At 35.5% G+C, this 14,421-nt stretch overlaps 1 protein-coding gene across 26 annotated transcripts in view; it reads right to left on the bottom strand.

Annotated features, from left to right (window-relative positions):
• Positions 1 to 14,421, bottom strand: part of ZRANB3 (zinc finger RANBP2-type containing 3) — a 270,266-nt gene that overhangs the window by 105,930 nt on the left and 149,915 nt on the right. For 21 of the 26 annotated variants that reach the window (XM_081579194.1, XM_081579188.1, XM_081579182.1 and 18 more), the window contains 2 exons: positions 10,937 to 11,168; positions 4,148 to 4,233 (listed from right to left, as the gene is read on the bottom strand). In XM_081579194.1, coding sequence (XP_081435320.1) covers positions 4,148 to 4,233; positions 10,937 to 11,168 — 318 coding nt within the window. Of the gene's footprint in view, positions 1 to 4,147; positions 4,234 to 10,936; positions 11,169 to 13,275; positions 13,341 to 14,421 lie in introns of all 26 variants that reach the window. The other 5 variants (XM_081579204.1, XM_081579203.1, XM_081579206.1 and 2 more) reach the window with 1 other exon arrangement.

The raw sequence follows: 14,421 nt of genomic DNA, 5'->3' as shown, positions 1-14,421 counted from the left end.
CTGGTTCCTCTGCCTTTTCTAAAACCAGCTTGAACATCTGGAAGTTCACGGTTCATGTATTGCTGAAGCCTGGCTTGGAGAATTTTGAGCATCACTTTACTAGCATGTGAGATGAGTGCAATTGTGCGGTAGTTTGAGCACTCTTTGGCATTGCCTTTCTTTGGGATTGGAACGAAAACTGACCTTTTCCAGTCATTTAGCCTAGGGTTATTCAAAACCAGGTCTTTGTGAACTGAACTACTGGTAACAGGTGAGGATTTCTCAAATCCCTTTCATACAAAGCAGACACTAAGCACAAGTGCAGAATTTAAACTATTAGTTTTTAGCTACTTATTTTTCAAACTTATCTCTGCCATCCCATATAGTAAGTATTTTTCTCAGATTCGAGCTATTGGAAAATGGAACAGACCTGACCTCTTTGTAGCCACAGCTGAGACTATTAAGTTCAACACTGCTGACAGCAAAGTACAGTGCATTTCCACATAAGACATTTACTGAAGCTGACATGACCTACTAATTAACACTTTTGTAGAAATGACCATACATAACTTTAATATGTACTATCACCCAGCATTTTCCCTGTCATAAAAACTTATATAACCATTTCTTTTGATAAGTTGAATGGGCACAAAATACGAGCTAGAAAGAAAGTTCATAAAATTTGATAAATTACTATAAAGATATTCTTAACCTTTGAGCATGACATCAGGGAGGTGGCTGCTGCTAACAGGATGCATGGTTGGACTATCTTATGTCCTTTTTTTCTTTGTAAAAGAACATTTATTAAAGTTACCCTTGCCTAAGTCTTTCTTACTGCCAGGAAAAGTGAAAAATATGTAAGAGGAAGTCACACAGATGGCAAGCCATTTAACCTCACCAGGTATCTTTAAAATGACAGAGCAGGACCACCTGATCATAAAGCCTTTCTAGCTCTAATGCGCTACTGGTTGAAAATTGAATGTGCTGTCTTCTTCAAATCATATTTGAATTTACAGCTTCCTCTAAATATAACCCAGTGGTGTGAACGATGTAAGGAATCTTGAATATGAGATGCTCTGATTCAGTAATACTTTCAAATCAAGCCAGATAGGTAGTTACCTGTACCTAGACTTCTCATCTCAAAATCACTTCACATAAGTATTATAACTCTGTTTGCCATCATTTATGTATTTAATAAACTTTACAAAGGCAAAGTTCTGTTTTACCTCAAGCTTCATTTAACTTTATTTTTAATATAGTCATGACATTTCAAATATAAAATAAGGGTTTAGAACTGAATAACTCACCATAATTTGGTTTCTGCAGAATTATAGTGTGAAAATGACAACTTCATAGATTCAGAACATTACAGGAAAAAAAATTTAACATTCTACAAACTAACTTAAAATGCCAGGAAGTGCCTTGATCTGAATCAGAGTCTATGGAAACAGTGCTTTCAAGGTAAAGAAGTAAAGGGATAACTTGAAACTTATGAAATGGAATCTGAAAGAAAATGCCTTAAGAAGCATGATAACAGTCTTGAAATGACTTTCTCTAGTAAACATGAAGGGCTTCCCAGGTGGCACAGTGGTAAAGTATCTGCCTGCCAACCCAAGAGACACAAGAGACTCGGGTTCGATCCCTGGGTTGGGAAGATCTCCTAGAGAAGGAAATGGCAACCAACTCCAGTACTCTTGTCTGGAAAATTCCAGGAACAGAGGAGCCTGGCAGGGTACAGTCCATGGGATTGAAAGAGTCACAACACCACTGAGTGACATACACACACAATAACAGGAAATAGAACACAATCTCCCCAGTCAAGCATTTCATAAAGATAAACTTTCCTTTCAAATAGTGTCTACATTCAAAATCAAGAAAAGGACAGGTATACACTTTAAACACTTATATTTTCATGTGGTAAGTCCTAATCAGAAAAGAAGAAATGTATTCTGACCACTTAGGTTTTCCTAGTTCCCAAAAGGCAAATGTATTAATGTGTTTGTTTTATGTAGGCAAACTTTTGGCATTTATAATCTGCAAGAATCATGATTAAGGACTCCCTAACAATATCCAGTATTGCATCTATTTGGTATTATATTTTAAAACTGTTTATTATTATCTGTGTACAACTTTTTAATGGTAACCTTGTGCTAAGACACCTTAATGAAATCTTTTTGGTTTTGAACATTTTTCAGCTCATTATCTCAGGTCTTCTAAATAATGATATCAGCAGCAAATAATGATAATTTTGCCTTTTTCTTTCTGAATTTTACCTCCTATTTTTCTTTTGAGTAGTTAAGCTAATATCCCCAGAATAAAGGTAAAGTGCAAAAACAATTAACCCCTCACTTTGGTGTTAGTGTTTCATGTGATGGTCGCTTTAGGCTTAAAACACATACACATAAAATATATTTTATGTGTTTACATTTATATAAATATCATACATGAAATGAATAACTTATATTCAAAACTTTAATCAAAGATGAATGCTGAACTTCATCAAATTGCACCTCAACATAAATGGAGGAAATGAAATGAAGCTTTTCCTTTTCATTATTAACATGGCTAATTATATTAACAAATTTCCTAATATTAAACAATGATTGCATTCTTGATACAAATTCCATTTCCATATGGTTAATGTATTAGGCTTTTTAATGAGTTTATGGTTTATATTAATACTGAATATTTCTCCATTTATAGTCTTAATCCAAGCTTTCACTGTCAAGGGCCCAGATTCAATCCTTGGTCAGGATTAGGGAACTAATACTGCTACTGTGTGGCACTAGAATGGAACGGAATGGATCAGAACATCTCAACTACACGGGGTTATTTCAGGGAATTGTAGAAAGGAAAAAATAAAATACACATACACACACATATATACTGAGAAAAAAGGTGGGATTCATGTCAAATATAAAGAGCTGACTTCCACTATATATAAAGATTTCCAGTATATTATTGAGATAAAAGAGCCAATAAACTTAGTAGAATGAAGGGCAAAGAACAAAGACAACTGACAGAAAAAAGTATAAATGACTCTACAAGTATGAAAAAATGTTAAGCTGCATTTAATAACATAAGAAGACTGACGTGCATTAAAACCACTATCAGATCACATTCGCAAGAAAAATAATTTCTCTTTGAATATGTTAGTAAGGTGTGAGGAAAGAGATAATCGTACTGCTGGTAGGAATATAAATTGGTATAAACTTTGAGAAGCATAATTTGCAAATGTCTAAAAAATATAAAAATGCAAATGCCCTTTGTATGAGCAATTCCATTTATAATAAATTTATGTTACAGACTTATTCCCATGTACTGAATATATAACACAGAACACTAAAATACCTAGTAATTATTGAGTGCTCACTATGTGCCAGTCACTGTTCAAGACCTCATAAATATAAGCTCATTTAAGACACATAATAACTCAAAGGAAGGAATAATTATTCTCTTTTTTGAGCTGAAGAAATTGAGGGATAGAGAGGTAAAGTTACTTTCTTAAATGAAATACCTGGTAGGGATTGAATGTGAAAATAAAACACAGGTAGTAACTTTAATTTTGCTTGCTCTTTGCCACTATAATACATAGTAGACTGCATAAATAAATTACAGTGCATCCAAGCACTGAAATACACACCAACATTTAAAAAGAATATCAAAGCTTTTCTGGTAGCTGATATTCAAAGATCTCCAATACACAGTAGGTGAAGACAGCAAACTGCAGAACTATGTGTACAGTATAATACTATACATGTAGAAATAAAATGAAATAATATTATACATACATAACCATATGTGTTTTTCATGCATAGAGTACCTCCAGAAAAATACATAAGAAACTGCCAACACCGGTTACCTAGGAAGGGAAATAGTTAACTGGAAGACATGAGCAAAATGGCCACTTATGGTTTCTGTACAATGTGCACATTCATCTGGTCGATACAAATAAATAATTTTTAAAATGAAAGGTAAAAAAGAAAGAAAGAAAAACTTCCATTATCTACTCCTTTTTTTCATTCTGTATATGCGTCATTCACCCAAGATTTTACTTCAAATTATTCCATAGCTACCACAAGTTTATAAAACCCTGGAAAAAAATTTTAATAGAGCTTAATGTTCATGGTAAATAGGATTAAAACTTACAGAAAATAGTTTTTCGTACCTGACATGTGCATTACAGTATCTTTTGGCATACTCAGTCCATGTTCCAAATTTTTGTGGAAAGAGAGCTTCAATCTGCATGAAAAGCTGTAACGATACAGGTATTCTCAACATGTTTAATATTTTCAAGTTAATTGTTGTTACTATAAGTCCAGTTAATAAAATAGTAAAAACAAAAATGCACCTCTTTTTCCTCAAGGCTTTTCCTTCCCCTCTACCTACCCATCCCTGCCATCCTATTTTTCAGGACTAACTCCTATCCCTTTCTTCAATATATATTTTTATATTTTGTATGCCTATATATGCATATTTATATATTCTCTTTTATTTACATGATCATATAACATCCACAATTAGAATTTTTCCCCCAGCCTATTTTATGCATCATTAAAATGCATATACATCTATCAATCATCTATCCATCCATCCATCCATCCCCCATCTGCGTTTCTAATAGATGGGTTTATACAGTACATTTTTAGAAATTATGGGATGTTTTTAAAATTTTGATAGATGCTACCATGCTGCATTGTAAAAGGATGGTACCAATTTATACTCCCATCAATAGAATCATAAACTCTTTTAATTTTTATAACTTTAACAGGCTGTATATAGCATTTCACTGTTAATAAGCGTTTTAAAAAATGACAGTTTTATCGAGATATAAATTCATATACCACTTCTACTGTTCATTTTTAAAGTGTACATTTCAGTGGCTTTTAGTATATTCAAAATGTGCCTTGATCACCACTATCTAATTCTGGAACATTTTTATCACTCCAAAAATAAAATCTATACCCATTACTAGTCATTTTTTATTCCCACTCTCTCCCAAACTTGGCAACCACTAATATATTTCCATCTCCAAGAATTTGCCTATTTTGGACATTTCATATAAATAGAATCCTCAAGTATGTAGTCTTTGTGTCTGGCTTTCCCTTAGCATAATGTCTTCAAGGTTCACCCGTTCTGTAGAGTATATTAGTACTTTATTCCTTTTTACAGCTGCATTTTGTTTATCCAATCAGCAGTTATAGACACTGGCTTTTTTCCACTTTTTGGATATTATTATGATCAGCTATATATTCAGTTCTCTTGGGTATATACCTAGTAATGGCATTGCTAGGTATTATAGTAATTTGATTTTCAATTTATTAAGGAACTGCCAAAATGTTTTCCAAAGTGGCTTTGATGTTTTGAAAAGCGTGAAAGTGTTAGTTGCTCACTTGTGTTCGACTCTTTGTGACCCCAGGGACTGTAGCCCACTAGGCTCGTCCCTCCATGGAATTCTCCAAGCAAGAATACTGGAGTGGGTAGCCATTCCCTTCTCCAGGGGATCTTCCTGATACAGGTATTGGACTCAGGTCTCTTGCATTGCAGGCAGGCTAAGCCATCTTACCATCTAAGCCTCCAGCAAAGCCTTTACATCCTTTTTATATGACAACATACTCCTAAATAACAAACTGTCCAAAGAAGAAGAAACAAGGAAAATTAGAAATTAGACAAGACTTTGGAATAAATGAAATTGAGACAATAACATACCAAAATTCAGATCCAGTGAAAGCAGTGCTCAGATTAAAATTATATCTGCATATGTTTATTATTAAAAAAGAAGAACGTTCTCAAATTAATCATCTAACTTTTACCATTAAGACACTGGAAAAGAAGAGAAACTATACCCAAAACAAACAGGAGGTATAATACAATTAAGACTAGAATGGAAATAAAATAGAGAATGGAAAATACAGAAATAAATCAATGAAACAAAAAGTTGGTTCTTAAAGAGATCAACAAAATTGACAAAATTGTAGCTATGACTGAGAAAAACAAGATGACTCAAATTACTAAAATTAAGAATGAAAGAGAGGACACTACTCTTAGCCTCACAGAAATAACAAAATATTATAAGAGAATTCTATGCACAAATGTATGCCAATATAGTAGATAATTTAGATGAAATGGACAAATTCCTAAAAAGATACAATACCAAAACTGATTCTAAACTAAATAATCAATCTGAATAGACATTTATTCAGTGAAGAGAATGAGTTGTTAACCTAAATCCATCCACAAGGAAAAGTTTAGACCCAAACAGCTTAACCATCAAATTCACCAAATATTTAAAAAGTACCAATGTTTTGCAAAATCTTTCAAAATATAGTAGAGAAGGGAACATTTTCCACCTCATTCTTCGACACCAGTAATACCTCAATAACAAAACTGGACCAAGATACAATAAAAAAACATACTACAAATCAATATCTCTTATGAATATAGACACAATGATTGTCAACAAATTATTAACAGACTGAATCTGGCAGTATATGAAAGGATTATATATTATGACCAAGTGAGTTTTATCTTAGAATGCAAGGTTGGCTTAATATGTGAAAGTCAATTATTATCAACAATAGGACAAAAACGTACGAGTACCACAATAATGATGAAAAAGCATTTGACAAAGCTCAACATCCTTTCATGATTAAACACTCAATAAACAAGAGGTAGAAAGGAACTTAACTCAACCTGATAAAAAAAACTACAAAAATCCACCATTAACAAGGGTTTAGAAAAGGCAGAGGAATCAGAAATCAAACTGCTAACGTTCTTGAGATCATAGGGAAAGGAATGCAATTCCAGAAAAACATCTACTTCTACTTCATTGTCCGAGCTATCAGGGCTTCCCTGGTAGCTCAGACAGTGAAGAATCTGCCTGCACTGCAGCAGACTCAAGATTCTATTCATGGTCCAGGAAGATCCTCTGGAGAAGGGAATGTCAACTCACTCTACCATTCTTGCCTGGATGGAGATTCAAAGGACAGAGGAACCTGGTGGGATACAGTCCAAGGGGTCACAAAAGAGTCAGATACTACTGAGCAACTATCACACTGCTTCATTGACTAAGCTAAAGCCTTTGACTGTGTGGATCACAGCAAACTGTGGAAAATTCTTAAAAAGATGGAAATACCAGACCACATTACCTGTCTCCTGAGAAACCTGTATGCAGGTCAAGAAGCAACATAAGTGGACATGGAACAACGGACTGGTTCTAAATTGGGAAAGGAGTACATCAAGGCTGTATATTGTCACCCTGCTTATTTAACTGATATGCAGAGTACATCATACAAAACGCTGGGCTGGATGAATAACAAGCTAGAATCACGGTTGCCCGGAGAAATATCAACAACCTCAGATATGCAGATTATACCATTCTAATGGCAGAAAGTGAAGAAAAACCAAAGAGCCTCTTGATGAAGGTGAAAGAGGAGAGTGAAAAAGTTGGCCTAAAACTCAACATTCCAAAAGCTAAGATCATGACATCCAGTCCCATCACTTCATGGCAAACAGAAGCAGAAAAAGTGGAAGCAGTGATAGATTTTCTATTTGGGGGCTCCAAAATCACTGTAGATGGTGACTGAAGCCATAAAATTAAAAGATGCTTGCTCCTTGGAAGAAAAGCTGTGACAAACCTATACAGCATATTAAAAAGCAGAGACATCACTTTGCCAACAAAGGTCCATATAGTCAAAGCTATAGTTTTTCCAGTAGTCATGTATGGATTTAAGACTTGGACCATAAAGAAGGCTGAGAGCTAAAGAATTGATGTTTCTGAACTGTGGTACTAGAGAAGACTCTTGAGAATTCCTTGGACAGCAAGGAGATGAAATCAGTCAATTCTAAAGGAAATCAACCCTGAATAATTACTGGAAGGACTGATGCTCAAGCTGAAGCTTCAATACTTTGCCCACTTGATGCAAAGACCTGACTCATTGGAAAAGACCTTCACGTTGGGAAAGTTCAATTCAGTTCAGTCGCTCAGTTGTGTCCGACTCTTTACAACCCCATGGACTGCAGCACGCCAGGCCTCCCTGTCCATCACCAACTCCCAGAGTTTACCCAAACTCATGTCCATTGAGTCAGTGATGTCATTCAACCATCTCATCCTCTGTCGTCCCCTTCTCCTCCCACCTTCGATCTTTCTCAGCATCAGAGTCTTATCAAACGAGTCAGTTCTTCATATCAGGTGGCCAAAGTATTGGCGTTTTAGCTTCAACATCAGTCCTTCCAATGAATATTCCAGACTGATCTCCTTTAGGATGGACTGGTTGGATGTCCTTGCTGTCCAAGGGACTCTCAAGAGTCTTCTCCAACACCACAGTTCAAAAGCATCAATTCTTTGGCACTCAGCTTTCTTTATAGTCCAGCTCTCACATCCATACATGACCACTGGAAAAACCATAGCCTTGACTAGACGGACCTTTGTTGGCAAAGTAATGTCTCTGCTTTTTAATATGCTGTCTAGGTTGGTCATAACTTTCCTTCCACGGAGTAAGTGTCTTTTAATTTCATGGCTGCAGTCACCATCTGCAGTGATTTTGGAGCCCCCCAAAATAAAGTCTGTCACTGTTTCCGCTGTTTCCCCATCTATTTCCGATGAAGTGATGGGACCGGATGACATGATCTTAGTTTTCTGAATGTTGAGTTTTAGGCCAACTTTTTCACTGTCCTCTTTCACTTTCATCAAGAGGCTCTTTAGTTCTTCTTCACTTTCTGCCATAAGGGTGGTATCATCTGCATATCTGTGGTTATTGATATTTCTCCCTGCAATCTTGATTCCAGCTTGTGCTTCCTCCAGCCCAGCATTTCTCATGATGTACTCTGCATATAAGTTAAGTAAGCAGGGTGACAATATACAGCCTTGACATACTCCTTTTCCTATTTGGAACCAATCTGTTGTTCCATGTCCAATTCTAACTGTTGCTTCCTGACCTGCATAAACATTTCTCAAGAGGCAGGTCAGGTGGTCTGCTTTTCCCATCTCTTTCAGAGTTTTCCACAGTTTTCTGTGATCCACACCGTCAAAGGCTTTGGCATAGTCAATAAAGTCAATTCCAATCCCAAAGAAAGGCAATGTCAAAGAATGCTAAAACTATCGCACAATTGCACTCATCTCACACACTAGTAAAGTAATGCTCATAATTCTACAAGCTAGGCTTCAACAGTACATGAACCGCGAACTTTCAGATGTTCAAGCTGGTTTTAGAAAAGGCAGAAGAACCAGAGATCAAATTGCCAACATCCGCTGGATCACTGTAAAAGCAAGAGAGTTCCAGAAAAACATCTATTTCTGCTTTATTGGCTATGCCAAAGCCTCTGACTGTGTGGATCACAATAAACTGTGGAAAATTCTGAAAGAGATTTTGGGAAAGATTCAAGGCAAAAGAAGAAGTGGGTGGCAGAGGATGAGATGGTTAAATAGCATCACTGACTCAATGGATATGAATCTAAGCAAACTCTGGGAGATAGTGAAGGACAGGGAAGCCTAACATGCTGCAGTCCTTGGGGTCACAAAGAGTCAGACACGACTTAGTGACTGAAGAACAAAACAAGGGTAATACTTAAAGGTGAAAGACTGAATGCTTTCTCCTAAGATTAAGAACAAAATAAAGATACCCACACTTGCCATTTCCATTCCAAACTGTACTGGAAATTCTAGCCAGGATAATTAGGGAATTTAAATACAATCTTGCATACAGAATATCCTAAGTAGTCCACTGAAAACTATTAGAAGTAATGAATGAGTTTGCCAAGGTTGCAGTATACATGATCAATATGCAATCAACTGTATTTCTACAAATGAAATTAATAAAACAATTCCACTGACAACAGCATCAAAAAGGATAAAATATTTGACAAAAGAAGCAGAGGACTTATCCTATTACAACTACAAAGCACTGTTGGAAAATTAAAACCTAAATAAACTGAAAGATACCCCAAGTTCATGGATTTGAAGACTTAATATTGTTAACACGGCAATACATTCCAAACTGATCTACAGGTCCTACACAATACCTATGAAAATCTAAGCTGGATTCTTTACAAAAGTTGGCAAGTTATTAAAAATAATTCTTAGGAAAATTCAAAAGACCTAGAATATTCAAAATCATCTTGAAAAAGAAAAACAGAGTTGCAAGACTCACACTAGTTTCAGAACTCCTAATTTAGAATTTATAATCTTTTATGTTTTTGGTGAAGAGTCCCAAACATCCCCAATTTGTATAACCAGTATAATCTACAAAACCAGGATTTACCCTTGCTTGGAATAGCACCTATCCTGGCTGAGGCATGAAGGTACTGGCATGTAATTACATGGGACACAAGGACCACTACTGTATTGTCAGTGTTCTCTTTCTTATGGTAAGTAATGAATAAGTAATTATTAATTTTACTATCATCATGCAGAATACACATATCTTTTATAAAATCCCATTCTGAAATGATACATTTTGTGTATTTTTATAAAGATATAATGAACCCCACAATCCAGGGACATAATTTTGGAACATAAGGAAATTACCTGGGGTCCACTCTTCACTTCTAGTATTTACAGCAAAAATATAAAAGGTAAAATTGAGAATTTTACCATCATTCTCTATGTACTTTTATGTGTCTTTCAGAAGACTTCCTGAGCAGAGAACAAATGCAGAGCCATGGTAATACTAGGAGAGATGTGACACCATAGCTCTCTCTCAGAGTTGGCTTATTACAAATGAATACTAAATATAAAAATCTTATAGTAAAGGTAAAAGCCATATATAAATATACCTATAAGCATGGCTAAGGTTCACACATACATAGATAAAAACAGTCATGGTAACAGATATATTTAGCCATAAATAGATGCCTAGAATTTTCCAATGTGCTCTTATGGCATTTGAAGCATCTAATTTAAAAATTATAAAAACAGTGATTCCTCTTTTTTAAGCCCAAAATATAAGGAATTTAATACCTCTTCGGGTCTTCCCAATGCTGGAGTTCCTGTAAGCAGAATGGCTCGTTTGGCTTTCTGTACGATTGGCAATAAAATCCGGCTGCGAGTTGCACTTCTGGACTTCATGTAGTGTGATTCATCTACAATAACTACTTTGAAGTTCTGATTATTCAGTGCATCTATCAAAGTCTCTGCATCTGTGGTTAAAAGGCCATAACCCAGAACTGTCACTTTGCTGGTTGATATTCTCCTAGAAAACATAATCCATGTACTTAAAAAATATTTTGGTAACCAATGTATCATAGACAATACATTTCTTAGGGAAGAAATACAGAGGAGAAAGAAGAGGAAAAATTAGAAGAGATGATACAATGCTGAAACCCAATGTCTCTTAATTTACCATCTTCAACTATGATAAATCAGAATTCAAATTTAAAATTTGGTTAAGAAAACTAAATTTTTAGTTAAATGGTCTTTGGAATATTTTGACATCCAGGTTGCCACATTTTACTAGGATAATAAGAAAATTACTTTCTGGGAATATTTGCTTCAATGCATCTAGAATTCTTGCATATAAAGTAGGTAACTTGAAGATTAGCTGACTATTCAGTGAAGACTTCCCACCAATGGGATAGCAGTGTTTTTCATCTCAGGTGCTACTGTAATTTTGAACAAGATGATACTTAATGTTACAGGTCTGTCCAGAGCACTGCAGGGCATTTCACATTCTTGAACCCTCTCGTTAAAGGCCAGTAAAGTCCCTATCACTGTGACAACAAAAGTGAGGCCCTGGCCCTAGGGTGATATAATTCATATATTTATAATATTCTTTACCATACTGTAATGAATTTATTCATTTATTTATTTATTTCCCTTATTCTATCATAAGATGGGTGAGGACAGGGAATGTGTCTTATTCATCTTTGTATATACAGTGCTGTGTTCCCCATGAGTCTGTAGAATGAGATAATTAGAAAAATAAATTCATTAACAATAAAATGTATCACTTTGGCATTTTCTATATGACCAGTGAAAAACACTGGACAGTGTCAAGTCTTTTTTTTTTTTTTTTTATAAATTTATTTATTTTAGTTGGGGGCTAATTACTTTACAATATTGTAATAGTTTTGGCCATACATTGACATGAATCAGCCATGGGTTTACATGTGTTCCCCTTCCTGGACCCCCCACCCACCTCCCTCCCCATCCCATCCCTCTGGGTCATCCCATTGCCCCGGCCCTGAGCCCTTGTCTCATGCATCGAACATGGAATGGTGTTCTGTTTCACATACGATAATATACATGTTTCAATGCTATTCTCCCAGAACGTCCCACCCTCACCTTCTCCCTCAGAGTCCATAAAATTGTTCTATGCATCTGTGTCTCTTATTCTGTCTCACATATAGGGTTATCGTTACCATCTTTCAAATTCCATATATATGCATTAGTATACTGTATTGTTGTTTTTCTTTCTGGCTTACTTCACTCTGTATAATGGGCTCCAGTTTCATCCATCTCAGTAGAACTGATTCAAATGTATTTTTTTAATGGCTGAGTAATATTCCATTGTGTATATGTACCACAGCTTCCTTATCCATTCGTCTGCTGATGGACATCTAGGTTGCTTCCATGTCCTGGCTATTGTAAACAGTGCTGTGATGAACATTGGGGTACATGCGTCTCTTTCAATTCTGGTTTCCTCGGTGTGTATGCCCAGCAGTGGGATTGCTGGGTCATATGGCAGTTCTATTCCCAGTTTTTTAAGGAATCTCCACACTGTTCTCCAGAGTGGCTGTACTAGTTTGCATTCCCACCAACAGTGTAAGAGGGTTCCCTTTTCTCCACACCCTCTCCAGCATTTATTGCTTGTAGACTTTTGGATAGCAGCCATTCTGACTGGTGTGAAATGATACCTCATTGTGGTTTTGATTTGCATTTCTCTAATAATGAGTGATGTTGAGCATCTTTTCATGTGTTTGTTAGCCATCTGTATTTCTTCTTTGGAGAAATGTCTGTTTAGTTCTTTGGCCCATTTTTAGATCGGGTCATTTATTTTTCTGGAATTCAGCTGCAGAAGTTGCTTGTATATTTTTGAGATTAATTGTTTGTCTGTTGCTTCGTTTGCTATTATTTTCTCCCATTCTGAAGGCTGTCTTTTCACCTTGCTTATAGTTTCCTTTGTTGTGCAAAAGCTTTTAATTTTAATTAGGGTTAGTGTCAAGTCTTTTGCAGTTCTCTACTCTCTAACAGAAAATTCAGATCTCCTAAAGAGCCTAATATGAGTACTAATATTAGTACTAGAGTACTAATATGACAATTTTTGGGGTTTTTTGTCTAAAGGACAGCTGCATTTATACCTTGGATAAATCCACTCAATATAGAGACTTATGAATTTGCTCCCGTAGTCAAATACAGGAAGAAGCTGCATGAGAAAATTTTAGGATTAATATTACTAACTAACTTAGATACACTAAGAGTAATATATAAAAGACAAGGGCTTCAAACGTTACTGTAGCTGCTGTCCTGCCATGTCTAGACTAGTAGACAGTTCAGGTATAACTGGTATATGACAAAAGGAAGAATATGCTTTGCAGGAGAAGGGGACGACAGAGGATGAGATGGTTGGATGGCATCACTGACTTGATGGACATGGGTTTGGGTAGACTCTGGGAGTTGGTGATGGACAGAGAGGCCTGGTGTGCTGCAATTCACGGGGTCGCAAAGAGTCGGACACGACTGAGCAACTGAACTGAACTGAACTGAACTGAAATCCATGTTGCCAACTTGTTGCTATATACCTAAAGTTATTTAAGTACCTGAAAGACATTGGGTAAGTTTTTCTGCCCTTAGCTATCATCCTGCAGAAAAGTTACATGCTGGGGTTGAAGCACTATCTAACATACCCTCAAATGTTATTCATTTAAAAATATTAGCCACTGTTTTAACTGCAAGAATATAGTTCCAAAATAGTAATAAAAATTAGAAGACTTAAATGCTATAAATATGATAGAGGAATATTTTAAGAATACTTTAGTGTAAACTTTTAAATAAAGTATAGCTTACAGAAAATGATTATGGAGGCTATAAGAAATTCTACATTCTCTAAACTATTAAGTCTTAACTTTCATGCAGCTTTATTAACAGAGAGGAAATTTTTCATAATTATTATCTACATTTTATTTTGACTATGCAAATATAGTGCCTAAATTTTCTGGGGCCCAAGGAGACATATTTTACTGAATTAGAATTCCAAGGCTGAAAGAGAAAAAGGCGGCTATCTATTTTGCCTGGTTCCTCTTTCCACATTCACAAAGGCCAACTTTATTTCTACAAATACATTTTATGTTAACAATCTTAGAGAATAAAATATAGAAGAACAATACCACACACAAAAGAATCTAACAAAGTGTTACATATTTATTTCTAGTAGAAACATAACTTTTTATTTGTGACTCAGAAATGGTAATTTTGAACTTTTAGGAACATGACAATTTGCATAATTC

This window comes from Giraffa tippelskirchi, chromosome 3 (genome assembly GCF_054371585.1).
Source record: "Giraffa tippelskirchi isolate mGirTip1 chromosome 3, T2T-mGirTip1v1.2.pri, whole genome shotgun sequence".
Lineage (NCBI taxonomy): Eukaryota > Metazoa > Chordata > Mammalia > Artiodactyla > Giraffidae > Giraffa > Giraffa tippelskirchi.
The sequence above is the reverse complement of the archived record's forward strand: the minus strand, read 5'-3'. Positions and strand labels throughout refer to the sequence as shown.